The 18,182-nt window shown below is 37.2% G+C and overlaps 1 protein-coding gene across 1 annotated transcript in view; it reads right to left on the bottom strand.

The window, feature by feature from the left end:
- Positions 1–18,182, bottom strand: part of LOC140848447 (THO complex subunit 2-like) — a 116,758-nt gene that overhangs the window by 31,917 nt on the left and 66,659 nt on the right. Inside the window, 9 exon segments of the mRNA XM_073232012.1 lie at positions 232–411; positions 1,004–1,121; positions 3,133–3,229; positions 4,775–4,855; positions 5,325–5,418; positions 6,029–6,113; positions 9,441–9,542; positions 9,641–9,771; positions 10,185–10,226. Of these exon segments, the coding sequence (XP_073088113.1) occupies positions 232–411; positions 1,004–1,121; positions 3,133–3,229; positions 4,775–4,855; positions 5,325–5,418; positions 6,029–6,113; positions 9,441–9,542; positions 9,641–9,771; positions 10,185–10,226 (930 nt within the window).

Below are 18,182 nucleotides of genomic sequence, written 5' to 3'. Positions count from 1 at the left end.
TATATATATATATATATATATATATATATATATAAACCTTATCCAAGGGCCATCTCTTAAACATAATTTGCACAAATAGCCCCTATATTTCAAAATATCTATTTTACATTAGATCTGCTTCACATTCATATGATGTGCAAAATGGCATTTTTCAAATTATATAACATTCCATATTTTCCCGTATTAGGATTTTTAAAAATCCACATAAATACAAAAGCCACTTTAACTTGCCTGATCATAGAGCTTTCCCACAGGTTTCAAATGTTTCTCTCCACCTTCCTGAAAGTTGACCCCATTTCTCTGCTGAGCCATAAGCAAATACAGAGGAAGAGCAAGGTCGTGGTCCAATAGTGCATCCTTCAGTCTCTGGGAGGATTTTTTAGTGTTTCTGATCTGGCCAAAATAGCCACCCTGCACAAAAGAAGACAAAATTTACCAGCATACAGTACATAACACAGGCCATCTGGTTTGAAGACAGAAAAAAGAAAACGTTCAGTTACAATTCAGTTCAGGAAGATTAAGAACTCATATACTTGCAACATTCCTTCCCTTTCTTCACAAATTTATTTCAGTGACAGTGTTACTGATTATAGTCAGTGGCTGAAAGATAACTGATAACTGAATTAAAACTTCTGCATATTCTCCATTTTATACCTTGCAGTCCCTTACAAAGGAAAAGGAATATTCTTTATTCCAAGTGGAGCAGATTCAACAACAGAATAACTATGTTCAGATTTATGCCAGTTAAGAAATCAAGGACCACAGAAGCTGGTATTTATTTCTCTTACATATCTATTACTGTCTTTTATACTTTGCTTCAGCTTTAAAAAAAATTAAAACAACCAGTTTACCTCAATTTTTAAGGGGAGGTGGGGGTGGCTATGAGAGAAGGGTACTATGGTTTTGTCTGGTTTTCTATACTTGCGTATTTGGATTCTTCACTGTGAGAATATGCACACACTTTGAATTTAAAAAGTCAATAAACAAAAATAGAAACTCTCACCTCAGCTTTTAGCTGCTCTCCACCAGTCAAGGCCTCTAGTTGCTCCATTGTCATTTCCTCTGTAATTTCTATTCCTGCCATTTTCTGTACCACTTCTTTCAATATAAGCAGGTCAAAACTATTTAGAAAAATAAGAAACAGTTTATAGTTGAAACTTCAAACATAAAAGTAAGAATATATTGTGATTAACATACTGAAAATCCCTAAATTTTTGCACACAAATATAGGGGTGAGGGGCTGAAGCAGTTTTTAAGGAAAAACTGCACTCCTAGAACTACACTGAAAAATACTTGGGGCATGTAATGTGTTTATGCTCAACTTTTTACTTGGAACTAATTTCAAACTTACAGATAAGATGTAAAGATAATAACAGTGCAAAGCATACTGATACACCCTTTACCCCAATTTCACCTATTAACACTTTTACTTTTATCATTTTTTGTTCTCTCTTCCTCCCTCTCTCTATACACACACACACACAATTTTTTGAACCACCTGCGAATACCTTACTTACTTAGCAACATCACATAGGGGTACATTCTACCCCTAAAATTCCTAAGAATGTGTTTCCTAAGAACACAGGTATTCTCTTATATAACCACAACATAGTTACCAACTTAGTAAATCTAACACTGACACAATACTTTTATCTAACCTACAGTTCCTATTTCATTTTTATCAGTTGACCCAGTAATGTCTCATAGCATTTTTTAATCCTCCAATACAGGATGGCCAATATGTATTCTTTTGTTGGTTACAGCCAACTCTAAATAATCACACACTTGGAAAGAATGGAGGGAGGGAAGGAGAGGAGAAAGGAAAAAAGGAAGGAAACAAAAGTATCAAGTTGTGGTATTTGAGCCTAAGCTGGAAGTTTGGTGGTCAGCCTTAACCACATCCATTACTGTATTGACAATTATGCATTTTAATTCCCAAAGCTTAGGACTTTCAACAGATATAACACCTTATAACTTCCAAGATCTTTAATTAGTTAAGTAATGAAGATAAAATGAAAACATTCTTTCCTACAAAACCAATATAGATGTCTTTCCAAAGGGAAAGCTACACATACCCAAGATGCAAGTTTAAATAGACAAAGGAAGAATTTTCTAAGATTCTTATTGTTTTCTCTTGCAACTTGACTTGACTTCCCTTAACATGATTTTTGAAAACAAGAGGGCCCTCATGCAAATTAGAATGTAACAAGTACCAATGAAATATTTTAATTCTTCTTTAAACTATCTTTTAATTAGATGGTCACAAAAGCTATACTCACAGTACCGAGTTACAGACTTACAAATAACATGTTCTCCTGGCCTACAAAGAGTAAATAGAGTATATAGGAATGATCACTAGATGGGCACAGTATGAATGACATGCTGATAAAATCCTGAATCTAAATAGTACTTTTTTTTAAAGGTTTTTCCCTAAACCAAAATAATAATCTGTCAAGAATTACTTAGGTAATACTTCTTTGGAACACCAGATAGCTTTATAAATTTTTTCATTTTCTACCAGAAAGCTTTTGGAAACAATTTTCAGTTCCTTGATTCTAGTCAGTCTACTGCTGATGAGGTTTAATTCCCTTACATACTAATGCAAACTTTAAGCACTGGTATTGGTCCAGAATAAAATATTACACCTCAGCATTTACAAAGAAAATAGGACACTGTCCAGAAGGTATGTAAGCTTTACATATCTCTAAAGTTCAAGGTCAATAATTAATAGTGTCTTAAAGTTACCATACCTGCAAAATAAACATGTCCTTAACCAAATGCTTAATGTAAAGGTCAATTACTGCCCAGTAGCAATAATCAATAGTACAATATGTTTTGTCTTAAGAGGATTTACAATACACTATACTATTTATTCAAAAGCCTAACAGGTAGTCAAAATAAGTTAGTATTTTTAATCACATATGTAGCCAAATATTACATTTCTTTCTGTAAAAAAAAAGTTTATGTATTAAATTAAAGTTTTAGTTACAGAATTCAATATAAGTGAGCAACTATTCTAATAAGACTGTAACAAATACATTTTCAGGATAATAGCAATCTCAATATCCCAGTAATACCACCAGAAGAACTCAAATTACTTAATTTCATTTACATATAATTTGCTAAGAATACCTTTTGCCCGCCTTTAGCTGATTAGCCACATATTGAAGAAGACCAGCAAGATCAATTGGGTATTTATGAAAAACCGCACCACAGAAACTAGCCAGACCTATATGAAATTAAAAAATAGGGCTTTTTAAAAACAGTTCATAAAACAAAAAAACACAATACAAAGTGTGTGATTTCTTCAGCTAACTCAATTTCTAAAACAAAATGAGGCTGGAATAACTGTATTGCTAATGCCATTGAATGGAATTTTATAATAATAGCTAATATTTATTGAACATACATACATATGCCAAGCACTGTACTAAGCCCTTTGTTAATTATCTCATTTAATCTTTGCAATAATCATCTCAGGTTGGTACAAACCTATCAGTGAGGAAAATTTGGGTAACTTGTTCATGGTCACACAGTTGGTATGGGATGGAAAAGTGATTCAAACCTATCTGGCCTGATTCCAGGGCTTATGATAGGCCACTACAAAATCTTGCAGATCGCTCCATAGAGCTGAATGATCAACAAAACACCCACCTCTCAAACGTTTGAGTCATACACACACAAAAATCTTTTTATCTGGGAACATGCTACTAGCTGTGGAGAGGCAAGCAAACAGGTGAAGCATTGCCAGAGCAAGAAGCAAAGACCAATTTTAGCCAACAGTCCATCATCACTGAACAGTGAGAAAACCCCAGTCAAGACAAGAGGAGGAGATCTGAGTCAAGTCAAGTAATCCACAGCCTTGCAACAAGTGTTTGCTGAGCACCTAAATAATGAACAAACCTAGGTCCTACCCTCAAGGATTCTACAGTCTAGTGAGGGACACAGAAAAGTAAACTGAAATCACTATGACAAATAAAAGATTCCATGGGAGTACAGAAGAGGGACACCTAATACTGACTTCTGGTGGGAGCATTAACAGGGAGAGTTCCAAGGAAACTGACCTCTAAACTGAAATCAAATGAGCAAGTAGAGATGTGGTGGAGGAGATGAGTGGGCACAGAAGAGTATCCCAAGTAGAGGGAATAACACGTGCAGAAGGGCACGCAAAGTGCAAGTAGTTCAGTATTAATGGAACCTAGAATATTAGGGAAGAGGCAAAAGACGAGGCTAGTACAGTGAGTAAGGACCCAACTCTGAAAGAACTTACTTGTATGACTTCTACAGACTTCAGATTCTAAAGGGCAATGAGGATCTATTGCAAGATTCAGCTATCAGACACAGTAGGTTGAAAGAAAAGTGAACTAGCTGCTAAGGTACAAGAAATAAAATATATATAAAACAAGACTAGGTCTTTTGTTAAGCAAGAGAAATTTTTTATTTCTTTTAAGATGAATGGAACTTCAGGATGGTAAAGATAATCATTCCTTTAAGATTAATTCCTCTAAAATAACAGACCAGAAGGGAATTTTCTTCTCCCCCTACCAATGCTTATCCAAATACTACCACAGCCAATACCAGCCTCTTGAGTTGGGAAGTACATAACATATAAACCTCCTTACACAGCCAAGGACTTGGACATTCAGTAGAAATCAAGTGGCTAGATGTTCTAAAGAGCTCTTGACAAGTAGGTCCTTAGTACAGGTAATAAAATACATCGAATGGTAGTCACGACAGATGAAAATTTCATCCTCGGAAAAGTAAAAATACTTACTCTGAAGCCAGCTTGAGATGGTTGCATCATCGTGTTTCATTTTCTCCTTTTCTGGATTAGCTAGAGCTTCAATGATACAATCTTTCATACATTAAGAAATAATTTTTAGTCACTATTTCTCTAACAAAGACTCTTAAAACAACAACAAATGCTGCATCTTGGGAAAAACTAAGCTTCAAGTTATTACGAATTATTTAAAAATACACACACTGTAGTACCAACTTTTCTTTTTGAGCTTCTTTTCCATCTCTCAGCAAGCAAGGCAGATGCCACCTATTTCAAGATGTTTATAGTAAACTTAACACCGTGTCTCTCTATATAATGCACTCACTCACTCACTCACTCACTCACTCACTCACTCACTCACTCACTCACTCACCCACTCACCCACTCACCCAGTCACCCACTCACTCACGACTGGCCAACCTTCAGATCAGCCAACAGAATCATATGCAAATGGTTTCTAAAGGAACTCAGAATGAAAATAAAATGTTCACCATTAACACCTATGAAACATGAAATGTATGCATCACTTCACTCAAAAGGATACAGGCCAAGACATCATAATTCAACGAAGTGAGATATTTCAATGAATCTACTACAGGTGTTATTAAGTTATCATACTTTTGTATTTGTGACAAGATCTGGAAGACAGCAACAAAGAATAGATGGCGTTAACTAATTAAACGAGAACTTGGTGCTATCTAAATAATGGCTACACTTTTTATTTTTCTAAAGAAATAATGCTTAAAATTTGTTTCCTTCCATTTTGTATTTATATACAACCTACTATTCTACCATTTACTTAGAAAATACTTTGTTAGGCTGTATTTTCCAATTAGCAAATAATTCCAGGGCATCTAAACTTGAATTTTGGAATTACAGAGGCTACTTTCATGCTAAATGTTTTAGAGATCTCTAAATATGAAAGTGTTATATCTGAATCACAATGAAATGTTATTCAGATGTTTCTAATAACTAAATCAACAACTAATCCATCTCTTTACTATGTTTCAATAAATCAAAATGACAGAGTGTTTAAAACAGTAGCATTGTTACATATTACTAGAAAAATATATCAATGTATTAAATATATTGCATATTAAGTTTCGTTTCTGAAATAACCATTTGCTAAAGGTTCCACTCCAAGACTACCACACATTTTAAAAACTACATTATTTCATTTACACCTGTGCTGATTTAAAGATAACAAACAGAAAGGTCCCTTAAAATAATGTTAACCTCAAAACGTACATAATCAAACAAAATGGTTGGATTGCTGTGGCTCAACTTTCCAATTTGTCTTCCAGAAGGCTTCACGTTTTCCTTGGTTAGACGCCTACAAGGGGAGAAAAAGGTGGCAGGGATCATCTTACATAATTTTCCCTATAATGCTGATAACTGTGTTACATCATGAAAAAAAAATTCTTTCCCAAGTATTCTTTCCCACATTCATCATATACTTCACTGCAGGACTTGGGCTATTTTAATTAGGCATTCTCCCAGGGGATATTAAGATTTTGTACTAATGCTTAATATTTATAATGTGTACACTTCCTTATATAGTAATAATAATAAGCATTAAAACTCTTAATGTGCCCTACAAGTACATACAACTCTTCTTATAGAGAATCATTACTTTAGATTTAGAAAGGCTCATTTATCACCTTAGGGATTAAGATATCAAATTTGGTATAATGCAATGAACTACCTTGTGCCATCTGTCTCAGTGACCCCAAAAGAGTCATAGCTAAAGCTGCACTCCTTGATACAGGAAATTCTCTGGTATTTATATTCAAAGTAAACAACTTTTGAAAAATAAATTTTACTCCTTTTCTTCCTGTTTAATTTTTCCTCTGTTCAGTATTCTTTTACTAACATTCTGGAAATTCATACCTATGAAGTACTTAGAATTCAAAACAATTATTATACAGCACCTTCAACTCTTCTGGTGAGATTATTACATAATAAATCTAGAAACTTAAAAAGCATACATGTGACAAGAAGCTTTCTAGACGGAAAATATAATGAAGCAAATAATCAATTCAGTTGATAGTTCAAGGATTGTGACCATTCTGGAAGTGGCAAACTTGATATACCTTAAGAAGTTTCTTATGACAATACTGACCCATCAATCAAAATTATTTCATCAAGTGCTTCTCTTTCCCATTCTCCATGGCCCAGTTTCTTTTTTGCCATGGTAAAGAGAGACCCATCAAGTTTTAAACTTTGGCGATACTCTCTGTTCTACCTTCAAACTTAATACCACCTGTCCTTACTTTTAACCCTACTATTTCAGGTGGCCTCACTACCTGAAAAAGCTAACCTTCGCTCTCCATACTTTTTTTTTTTATCACATTCCTTTCTACCTCCACCACCCTGCGGGGGGGGGGGAACAAAAATAAAAGGAATACTTTCTTGATCATGTCCTCTCCTCAATCTATCATGGTGTCTGGTATATGGAACACAATCAATGAGAATTTATGGAATGAATTACTGGATTCCCTACAGCAAATTCATGTCTTAAAGAGTAATCAAAAACTTATAAAATTCTAGAAGTAATACATTAATACATTCTATTCTCAACATAAGGTTCAATCAATACTAAAATCACATTGTTCAAGCCTGGTGAAACAGTTACAGCTTAAAAATACAACAAAAATTCAAGTGTATTAAAGAATTCTGCACATATTCTTCTGTGATAAATATTTTAGTTAATTAATTAGTCAGTCCCTTCATTCATTCATATTAATGTCTTCTATGAGAAGCAAAGTGCTAAGCATTAGGGATACAAGGACGAATAATAGATCCTCTCTTAACTTCAGTCCAGCTGGGGAGACAGATTTAAAACCATTTAAAAATTATTATATTCTTAAATATAGCAAATTATAGAACAGTACTTACTGTGTGCTGTCAATACTATAAAAGGGGGAATAATATATTTGTATTCACTTTCACATAAATAAAAATTTCTGGAAGGATCAGTAAGAAAATAAACAGTGACTACTTTTTTTTCCTTGAGAGAACTAAGTGGACAGGCAATAGGCTGAGAGACATTTTACTGTCTACCTGTTTATACTTACTGAAAATCAAACCATGTGAATGGATAAACTATTCAAACAATTAGAAGATTTAAAAAAGAAAAGTAATCATAATATATCAAGGGGTATGATACCACTATATGCATTTGGGACAGTGGTGGCACAAATAAAGAATCAACTGTGCTTGGTGGTTTGTGCAAACAGAGGGCTTCACAGAGGAGGTGCCACTGGAGGCCCACCCTCTGAGGATGAGGTCACCAAAATGGAGAAAGGAAACAGAGGTAAGGGAAAATCTGTACACAAGAAACAAAAAATACATGCAAATGAAAAGGAGATCATAGCACATTTCAGGGAAACATAAGTGGCCTCACTATAACTGGAGGCAGAACTGGTGGGAAATGAGGTTGGAAATAGGAAGGGACAGGTCATGGAGGTTCCTTTACAACACCATGCCACAAAGTCTGACATATAACCTGCAGGGTTTGAACAAAGAGAGTAATACAAGGTGCTGTAATACTCCAAATAAAATAACTAAGTCAATGGCAAGGAATGGAAAAGACAAATTTAAGAGATTTAATAATATTAGATATATTATTAAGTAATCCATATAAAGCACTTAATCTAATGCCTGGCACATACAGTAGTGGCTCCATAAATATTAGCTGCTGTTGTTAAGATAGAACCTCTATTTGATAAATTCTTAAGACTGGAACTCTTTCAGAAGGATCAGTTCTAATATATCATCTCCTTTCATGCTCTCCCCATTTCCACAGGATCAGATGATTCACTCTCTTTTCTTTCCTCTAAGTCTATACATACTGTACAACAGCACCTATTAAACCAGATTATGACTGTGCATACATGTTTCCCCCACAGACGGTGACCAAAGACAACGCAATTGGGCAAACAAAGATAGTATCACTGCATACTGTTAAATCTAGTTAAACTACAGCAAGCGCTACTTTTAATGAGAATAGCCATACCACAAATGTGAAAGAAAAGACAATAAACAGCCTTGCTGAAAACACTGGGAATACAGCAGTGTGTTTAATATCTTAAACCAAAATAATCTGAAGTATATAATTTTTCAATTAAACTTCTCAGTTTACCAGGAAGTAGAATAAAATCACTAGTAAGTTTTTAATGACATGAAAATAAAGCACACAAATGAAAAAAACAGAAAACTTTCAAAAGTTGACTCCCTGTGGAAACAGTGCTACATAATTCCATTAGACCTTCCAAAAAAAGGAAATCACTATAACTTTAGCAGAGGAAAATTTGTAGAACCTTGACTATCTTGTACCAACCACTAAATGTATTTTGTAAACTGAGCAATGGCCACAGTATGCTGTCCTTTAAAAAAACTCATCCTATGATGCATTAAAGAGGATTTTTATTAGATTTTATAACTATGCAAACATGACAACTACAAAAACTTGGTAATCAAAATACCACAAAAATTGATAGTCATTTTACCTGCAGTATCCATACAATCAGTTATACCATTAGCAAATACTCCTGGGCTCCCTCAGAATTGAGGCTCACAACACAAACTGACTGAAAGGAAGTAAAATAGATTCAGATATACTTTAGATTAACATGAAGAAAAATAAATTAAGACTTACTTCATGATATATTTGGCTCTGTCTATTGTTTGAGCTTTAACTTTTACTAAAAGTGGGTGACCGTTATAAGTTTCATTCTTCCATTGGCCATACAGATGATATCTTAAAAAATGATGAGATGAAGAATTAGGAAAAGTTAAATACTTAGTGGTTAATGCACTAGAATAGTAGTTAAAAATACAAAAATATTATGTATTTACCTATGCTGATATGGAAATGTTTTAAACAATCCCCACAGTTCCTCAGAAATACAAGCATTGCAGTCCATCAACGAAAGAGATGGAAGTAGTACCTGGTCAGCAATGCTAAGCAAACAGCTAAGGATAACTTCCTAAGAAGAAGGGAGGAAAAATTATTTCAGTAAGAGGTCCATATTAATCCACCCTCCCCAAATAAATTTATGTCAGCCTTGGAAAAACTGCCATATCTACTTTCCCACACTATCACTGTCCTTTTCACAGTGGTTCGTTATGTCTCTCCATCTAACAGACCAAATGAGGTGAGGGAAGGAAAGGGGTAGGAAGAGAACAAGGGATTTTTATCCCTCTTCCTTTCTCACCATGGTAATCCTCAAGAACAGGAGGCCATCACTCTTAAAGATAACCGTATTATATGCCAAAAGCTATATTCAGTAAGAAATGTATAAAATTATTATTCACAAGGGACAAAAGCTGGGCTCACAGGAAAATCTGCAGTATGTTGCACCCATACAAACATTGACACATTGGATTTTTCTAGTCTTACCGTTTTCTCTTTATCTTCTTGTTTGCCTCCATCAGACTGAAACTAAAAATTAAAAAAACTATATAAACAAAATGCAAAAAGGTTAAGATTATGCTGTCACAATTTAGTTTCCATTTTGAAAAAAAATAATTTGCACATGGTTGTGAATTATTTTCTTACTTTTTATACACATATAGATTTTAAATAGCCAGCACTACCAATGAACATTTTTAGACTCCATCTATATTTCTAACCTCCAAATAATTTGGGACATACATGAATTTTAAATGTCAATTTTATAAGCCAATTATTTTCTCAACCTCATTATCACAAACGAAAGCATCCTAAAACCACAGCCAATATAATTTAGTTGGGATGCATCTGCATTTTCCCATCTAGATGTTCTAGTTTTGCCTCTACAGAATAAAACCTAACACTAAGGCAACAATTAAAAAAAATTAAACCCTAAGAAATTTAAAGCTATGTTTTAATTCACCAATACTTAGCCATCACTGAGAAATAAGCCAAAAATACTAATAACACTGCTGAAAAAAAGACAAAACCACTGCCTAACTTCAATAGACTGAACCAAAAAGACATGGTCATTATTATTACCAGTGATTTGCATGACAGCCAGAAGTGCCTCGTCTGACAATGCTGACTGGTCATTCTCAATGAAGTAGTAACACTTGTGTATATAGGCAGGTGGGAGGTCAGAGGATTGTGCAAAGGCCAACAAGACTACTGAAGCACTGATACTCAAGAACAATTGATTTCAGGGAAGGATTGAGCTAAATACCAAGTCAGGGAGGGGGAAAAGCTGATAATGCACCTAACAAGCTTATCTCCTTAGCAAATAAGGGAATTTTGTGCATGTATGTTTTCATGCGTGAATAATTTAACAGGTGTTACTACTGGGAAGTCAAACCTCTGCGCAAGATCTTCACATACACTCATTTAGAGACTGCTGTATTACCCTGATGGGAAAAGACACTTTATTTTTTTAACTGGCAGGTTAAAAAGATATAGGCCCTTTCACAGCAACAATTACTAAATCAACATATATCCTGCTCAGCAAATAAGGCATCAGGTTATGAAGGAGTGACCTGGCAGTAAACAAACTAGGTTGTTGCTTTCTTCTGTTTGGTTGGGGGTGGGGAGGGCAGATAATTCTGACGGCATAGGGAGTATATGTTGGGAGGCAGAAATAAGGGTAGGTCATAATTTGAAGAACTAGGTTTACAGTATATTATGTTGGATATAAAGGCAGTTAAGCTACTCCTTTCCTAGTATACAACAATGTGAAGAAACCTAATAAAGCTACACAGTGTTCTCCATAGAAATAAAACATTTTCTTAGTTCTAAGCCGTCCTAATTCCCTACTAGATATTTATATGAGCTTCTAAAGTCTGTATGTCAATTCTCTGTATTTCATATGTAGGAAAATTTAAAAGAAAAATAAAGAAAGCACAATAAAACCATCTAGAAGAGCAGCTAAGAAACATATTTATCAAACATTAATTATAACAATGATGAAGAAAAAATAAATCAAGAGGGGAGAACCAAGATGGTGGTGTGAGTAGAACAGCGGAAATCTCCCCCAAAATCATATATATTTTTGAAAATACAACAAATTCAATTATTCCTAAAAGAGAGACCCGAAGACACAGGACAACAGACAGACTACATTCACACCTGTGAGAACCGAGTGCCTCGCGAAGGGGGTTAAGATACAAGCCAGGTCCCAGTGGGACCCAAGCGCCCCTCACCCCAGCTCCAGGTGGGAGGAGAGGAGTCGGAGCAGGGAGGGAGAGGGAGCCCAGGACTGCTAAACACACAGCCCTAGCCATCCGCACCAGAGCACAGACACACAGTGCGTGGTGTGCTGGACACTAGGGAAACAGGACAATAAGACGTGTGAGTGGGTCCCTGCAGCCTGCCCACCTGGGACAAAGAAAAGCGAGTGCTTTTTGAAAGTTTTAAAGGGACAGGGCCCCCACAGCTGGACGGAAGCATCCCAGGAAACTTAGCCCAGAAGCTGGGAATCCCAGGGAATTCTGGGCGCCCTAACCCCCTGGGCGGCAGCGCAGCTCAGAGGCCCCTAACAACGATAAACAGCCTCCCGCCCGTTATCCCTTGGACGCAGCTCCGCCATATTGGAGAGGCAGCCTGAGTCTGGCCACGACCACAGCAACTGCAGAGCTCCACAGCAGCTTGGCAAGAATTAGATACCCCGGCTGCTCGCAGCTCCCCAGCACACGCCACTAGGGGTCGCTGTTCTCCCAGGAGAGGAAGGCCACAAACCAGCAAGAAGGGACTTTCTGTTAGCCAACACACGTGCCAGCTCCCCACAAATACCTCTATCGCCATGAAAAGGCAGAAGAATTTGATACAGACCAAGATCACAGAGGCAAATCCTGAGAAGCAGATAGACCTAACCAATCTCCCTGAAAAATAATTAAAAATAAAGCTCATAACCATGCTGATGGAGCTGCAGAGAAATATGCAAGAGGTAAGGGATGATGTCCAGAAGGAGACTACATAAATGAAACAATCTCTGGAAGCATTTATTAGCAGAATGGATAAGATGCAAGAGGCCATTGATGGAACAGAAACCAGAGAACAGGAACGCATAGAAGCTGATGCAGAGAGAGATAAAAGGATCTCAAGGAATGAAACAATATTAAGAGAACTGTGTGACCAATCCAAAAGGAACAATACCCGCATTATAGGGGTACCAGAAGAAGAAGAGAGAGAAAAAGGGATAGAAGGTGTCTTTGAAGAAATAATAGCCCAAAAATGTGTTTTAAGAAGACCTCCAAGTATATTATGTTCAGCAAAATAAGCCAGGCAGAGAAAGACAAGTGCCAAGTGATTTCCCTCATTTGTGGAGTATAACAATGAAGCAAAACTGAAGGAACAAAATAGCAGCAGACTCAGAGGCTCCAATAAGGGACTAGTGGTTACCAAAGGGGAGGGGTGTGGGAAGGCGGGTGGGGAGGGAGGGAGAAGGGGATGGAGGGGCATTATGTTTAGTACCCATGGTGTGGGGGATCATGGGGAAAACAGTGTAGCACAGAGAAGGCAAATAGTGAATCTGTGGCATCTTACTACACTGACGGACAGTGACTACATTGGGGTATGGGTGGGGGGCTTGATAATATGGGTAAATGTAGTAACCACATTGTTTTTTCATGTGAAACCTTCATAAGAGTGTGCATCAATAATACATTCATAACAATTTTTTAAAAAAGAAGACCTCCAGCCGATTCTGATACATGCTAAGGTTTGAGGATCAGCATACTATTAGAAAGCCCTATACTATTGTCGGAGTCCAGGTGTTGCATTTGAGGTTTTGGAGCAACGCAAAGAGCAAAGGTGGCAGCGGGAGTTGTCATGGAGGGTGCTCAAAGAGACCACTTTATTCTGCATAAAGCTGTACCTCTTATATGCTACAGTGCTAAGTCATGGTTACAGAAGTACTGAAGACGTGTATGCATGTGGCCTTCATGGCCAGGTGCCTGGCCTTCAGGGCCCTTATCTAGCTCCTTCACGGGTACAACATGCTGTGTTTTCAGGTTTCTCAAGGTCAGACATATCTGGCTCCATACAAGGCCAGATGTATTTGGGGTGAAGCAGCAGACAGCTGTCCTCAGAACACTAGAGAAAGTGGGGGGGCCTTCCCTACAACTATGCACCTCCAATTTAAGGAATACACACACAGAGAGAGAAATGACTACAAATAACTTCAGGCTGGAAGACTATTCATTTAAATAATATCTGGTGTTAAATACATAAGCTACTTTTTAAAAACATACATAATTTGATATTGGATGGAAAACAGGGAGTAGGAAGGCAAAGTGGAAACTTCCCACAGGCCCACCAAGGAAGCACCTCCAGCAAACACAACTAACCCTGAAAATGACCTGAAGACTGCATGCAGATCAGGCCACCTACATCTGGTGAAGAGAAGACTACACAGAGAAGGGTAAAGTGGCAGGGCCAGGATTGGTCAGGACCGAAACCCTTCCCCCAGCCCACAAACAGGAGGAAGAGGGGATAAGCAAGCACTCAGGAGCTCTGCACACCTGGCCCCAGAGAACACGAGTCCACATTGCACTGGGTTTTGGTGATTAGTGGGGCTCAGCACCAGGGAGCATTGGAACACTCTGAGAGGCTGAGATTCCAGGCACTCGTGGAGGACAGGAATGCTCCCTCAGTCTTCCTGGGACCCAACACAGAGGCAGCAGTCTGAAAGATTAACCAGCAGTGGGAAGTGTACCAGACAGACAGAGGTCGGAGGGAGCTCTCTTTGGAGGAGAAAGGGCAGGTGGATGGATGATGCTTCCCCATTCCTCCTTCAGCCCAAATGATCTGGGAAACCAGCTCTAAAGGCTCCATCTCCTTCACTGGCAGCTCAGCCCCTATGTATTTCCCTGCACACCCACCTGCCTGCTTGGCCAGCTTGGCCTAGCAGCCATTAGACTTTGCTGCCTGGCAGGCAGAGGGAGGCCTCCCCAGCTTTCCTGGCCCTCTCTCAGCTCAATAGGTGAGGCACCTGTCAGAGCCAGCTCCAAACACTCCATCTCCCTTGCTGGCAGCTCAGCCCCATGTCACAATCTCCTGCACACCACCCCACTAACCCAACAGCAACCACCATTGCTGCCTGGCAAGCAGAGGGAAGCCTTCCCACAATGATCCAAGCAGAAGTGCTTCATAGCACTCAAAGGGCCCACAGAGGCACCTATCAGCCTCTGCTGACAGAGATCAGCTACTGCCAGCAGATAGGCAGAAAGGTGGTCCTGCCCACAGCCCACCAACAGCAACTGCAGGTCCACCACAAAGTTGAACAAGGCATGGGTGAGAGCAAAGAGTCTTGAGCTTCTGGGCACCACAGGACACCTTCTCCATAAAGCCATTACTTTCTAGACCAGGAAGCATAGCAGATCCATCTAATACAAAGGAAGAAACACAGAAACCCTGACAAAATGAGGAGGCAGAGGAATATGGTCCAAACAAAAGTACAGGATAAGACACCACAAAGAGGGCTAAATGAAATGGAGATTATCAATCTTCTTGAAGATGTCAAAGTAATTGTCATAAAGATGCTTGATCTACAGAAAAGTACTGACACTCTCAGAGAAGACTTCAACAATTACAAGATTTGAAAAACAGCTACTCAGAGCTGAAGAATGCAATAACTGAAATGAAAAATATAATGGAAGGCATGAATAATAGACTGCTGGAAGTACAGGAGATGATCAATGAGATGGATATTAGAGAAGAGGAAAACAATGAAGCTGAGGACCAGAGAGAAAAAAACAATCTCTAAAAATGAGGAAATGCTAATATAGCTGTGTGACAACTCAAAACAAAACAATATTCACATAATAGGCGTCCCAGCAGGAGAGGTGAGAGACAAAGGAGTAGAAAGTCTCTTACAAGAAGTAACAGTGGAAAACATCCCCAATCCAGGAAAGGAAATAGACACCCAGGTTCCTGGAAGCACATAGAGCCCCTAACAAAAGGAAACCCAGGAAAGCATTAAGATATGACAAAGATTAAAGATAAAGAGAAAATCTTAAAAGCAGCAAGAGAGAGGCAGACAGCTACCTATAAGGGAAACTCCACAGGCTATCAGCAGATTTTTCTGCAGAAACTTTACAGGCCAGAAGGGAGTAGCATAAACTATTTAATGTATTGTAAGGGAAGAACCTACAACCAAGAATCCTCTACCCAGCAAGGTTATCATTCAGAACTGAAGGAGAGATTAAAAGTTTCCCAGATAAACAAAAGGTAAAAGAATTCACACCCCTAACATGGCCTCATAGTATATGCTAAAGGGTCTTCTGTAGACAAATGTCCTTAAGCCCAAATATATTCATCAGTGAAAATAAACATACAGTAAAGGCAGTAAACCAATTACTTACTAAGCAAGTATGAAGTTTTAAAAAAAGCAGTAAAATCAACTATATACAAAATCAGTCACAGGATACACAAAACATGTAGATTATGTCATCAAATACATAAAGTATGGAGGAAGAAGAATAAAAAAGTAGTACTTTTAGATGTGTTAGACCATCAACTTACTATAGACTATTATACACTTAGGAAACTATGAACATTATAGTAACCACAAACCTAAAGCCCATAATACAAACACACAAAAGAATGAAGAAACAAAAAGAGAAATCCAAGCATAACACTGAAGAAAACAATCAAAGAGAATGGTATAAGAGAGGAAGAAAGAAACAGAGAGGAACTACAAAAACAACCAGAAAACAATTAATAAAATGGCAATAAGTACATACCTATCAATAATTACCTTAAATGTAAATGGACTCAACATACCAATCAAAAGACAGACAGTGGCAGAATGGATAAAGAAACAAGACCCAACTATTCAATACTGACAAGAGACTCATTTTAGACCTAACAACATACACAGACTGAAAAGGAATGGATGGAAAAAGATACTAGGTACAAATAAAAGGGAGAAAAAAGCAGGATTAACAGTACTTATATTAGACAAGACAGACTTCAAAACAAAGAAATAACAACAGACAAAAAAGAATATAACATAAAGATAAAGGCATCAGTACACAAAGAGGATATAACAATTGTAAATATCTATGCACCTAATAAAGGAGCACCTAAATATTGAAAACAAATACTAACAGAACTAAAGGGGGAAACAGGCAGAAATACAATCTCATTAGGGGATTTAACACCCCTTAAATCAATGGACAGATCATCCAGACAGAATAGGTAAGCAGAGGCACTGAATGACACATCAGATGGACTTAACAGATATACACAGAACGTTCCATTTAAAAGCATCAGGATACACATTTTTCTCAAGTGCTCATGGAACATTCTCCAGAATGCACCACATATTAGGACACAAAAAGAGCCTCAATAAACTAAAAAAACTGAAACTGTATCAAGCACCTCTTCAGATCACAATGCTATGAAACTAGAAATCAATTACAAGAACACCAATAAAACCCCACAAAGTCATGGAGGCTAAACAACACACTTCTACTCATCAATGGAGCAATGAACAAATCAAAGAGGAAATCAAACAATACATGGAGACAAATGAAAACAGAAACACAACAGTTCAAAATATGTGGGATGGAACAAAAGCGGTTCTAAGAGGGAAGTAATTAGCAATACCAGCCTACCTCAAAAAACAAGAAAATTCCAAATAAACAGTCTAAACTCATAACAAAAGTAACTAGAAAAAGAACAAATGAAACCCAAAGTTAGTAGTAGGAGGGACATTATAAAGGTCAGAGCAGAAATAAGTAGAGTAAAACAATAGAAAGAAAAATCAATGAAACCAAGAGTTGATTCATTGAGAAAATAAACAATGCAGAAAGACACCCTAGCCAGACTTATCAAGATAAAAAGAGAAAACAAAAAAAATATCAGAAATGAAAAAGAAATTATAACTGACAACACAGAAATACAAATAACTATTAGAGGACTCTATGAAAAATTATATGACAATAAATTGTAAAACCTGAAAGAAATGGAAAAGTCCTAGAAAAGTATAACCTTCCAAGACTGACCCAGGATGAAACAGAAAATCTAAACAGACCAATAACCATTAAAAAAATAAACTGGTAATCAAAACATCCCCACCAAACAAAAGTCCAGGCCCAGATGACTTCACAGTTGAATTCTACCAAACATTTAAAGAAGAGCTCATACCCATCCTTCTTAAAGCATTGCAAAAGGTATAAGACAGAATACTTCCCAAGTCATTCTATGAGGCCAGCTTGACTCTAATACCAAAACCAAAGACACTACAAACAAAGAAAATTTTAGACCAATATCCTTGATGAACATAGATGCAAATATCCTGAATATTAGCAAACCAAATTCAAAAATACATCAAACATCATGCATCATGACCAAGTTGAGATTTATTGCAGGGATGCCACAATATTTGTAAATATTGTGATACTCCACATAAACAAAAGGAAAGATAAAAACTGTATGATCATCTCA

The sequence above is a fragment of the Manis javanica genome, chromosome 1 (assembly GCF_040802235.1).
Source record: "Manis javanica isolate MJ-LG chromosome 1, MJ_LKY, whole genome shotgun sequence".
Classification (NCBI taxonomy): domain Eukaryota; kingdom Metazoa; phylum Chordata; class Mammalia; order Pholidota; family Manidae; genus Manis; species Manis javanica.
The sequence above is the reverse complement of the archived record's forward strand: the minus strand, read 5'-3'. Positions and strand labels throughout refer to the sequence as shown.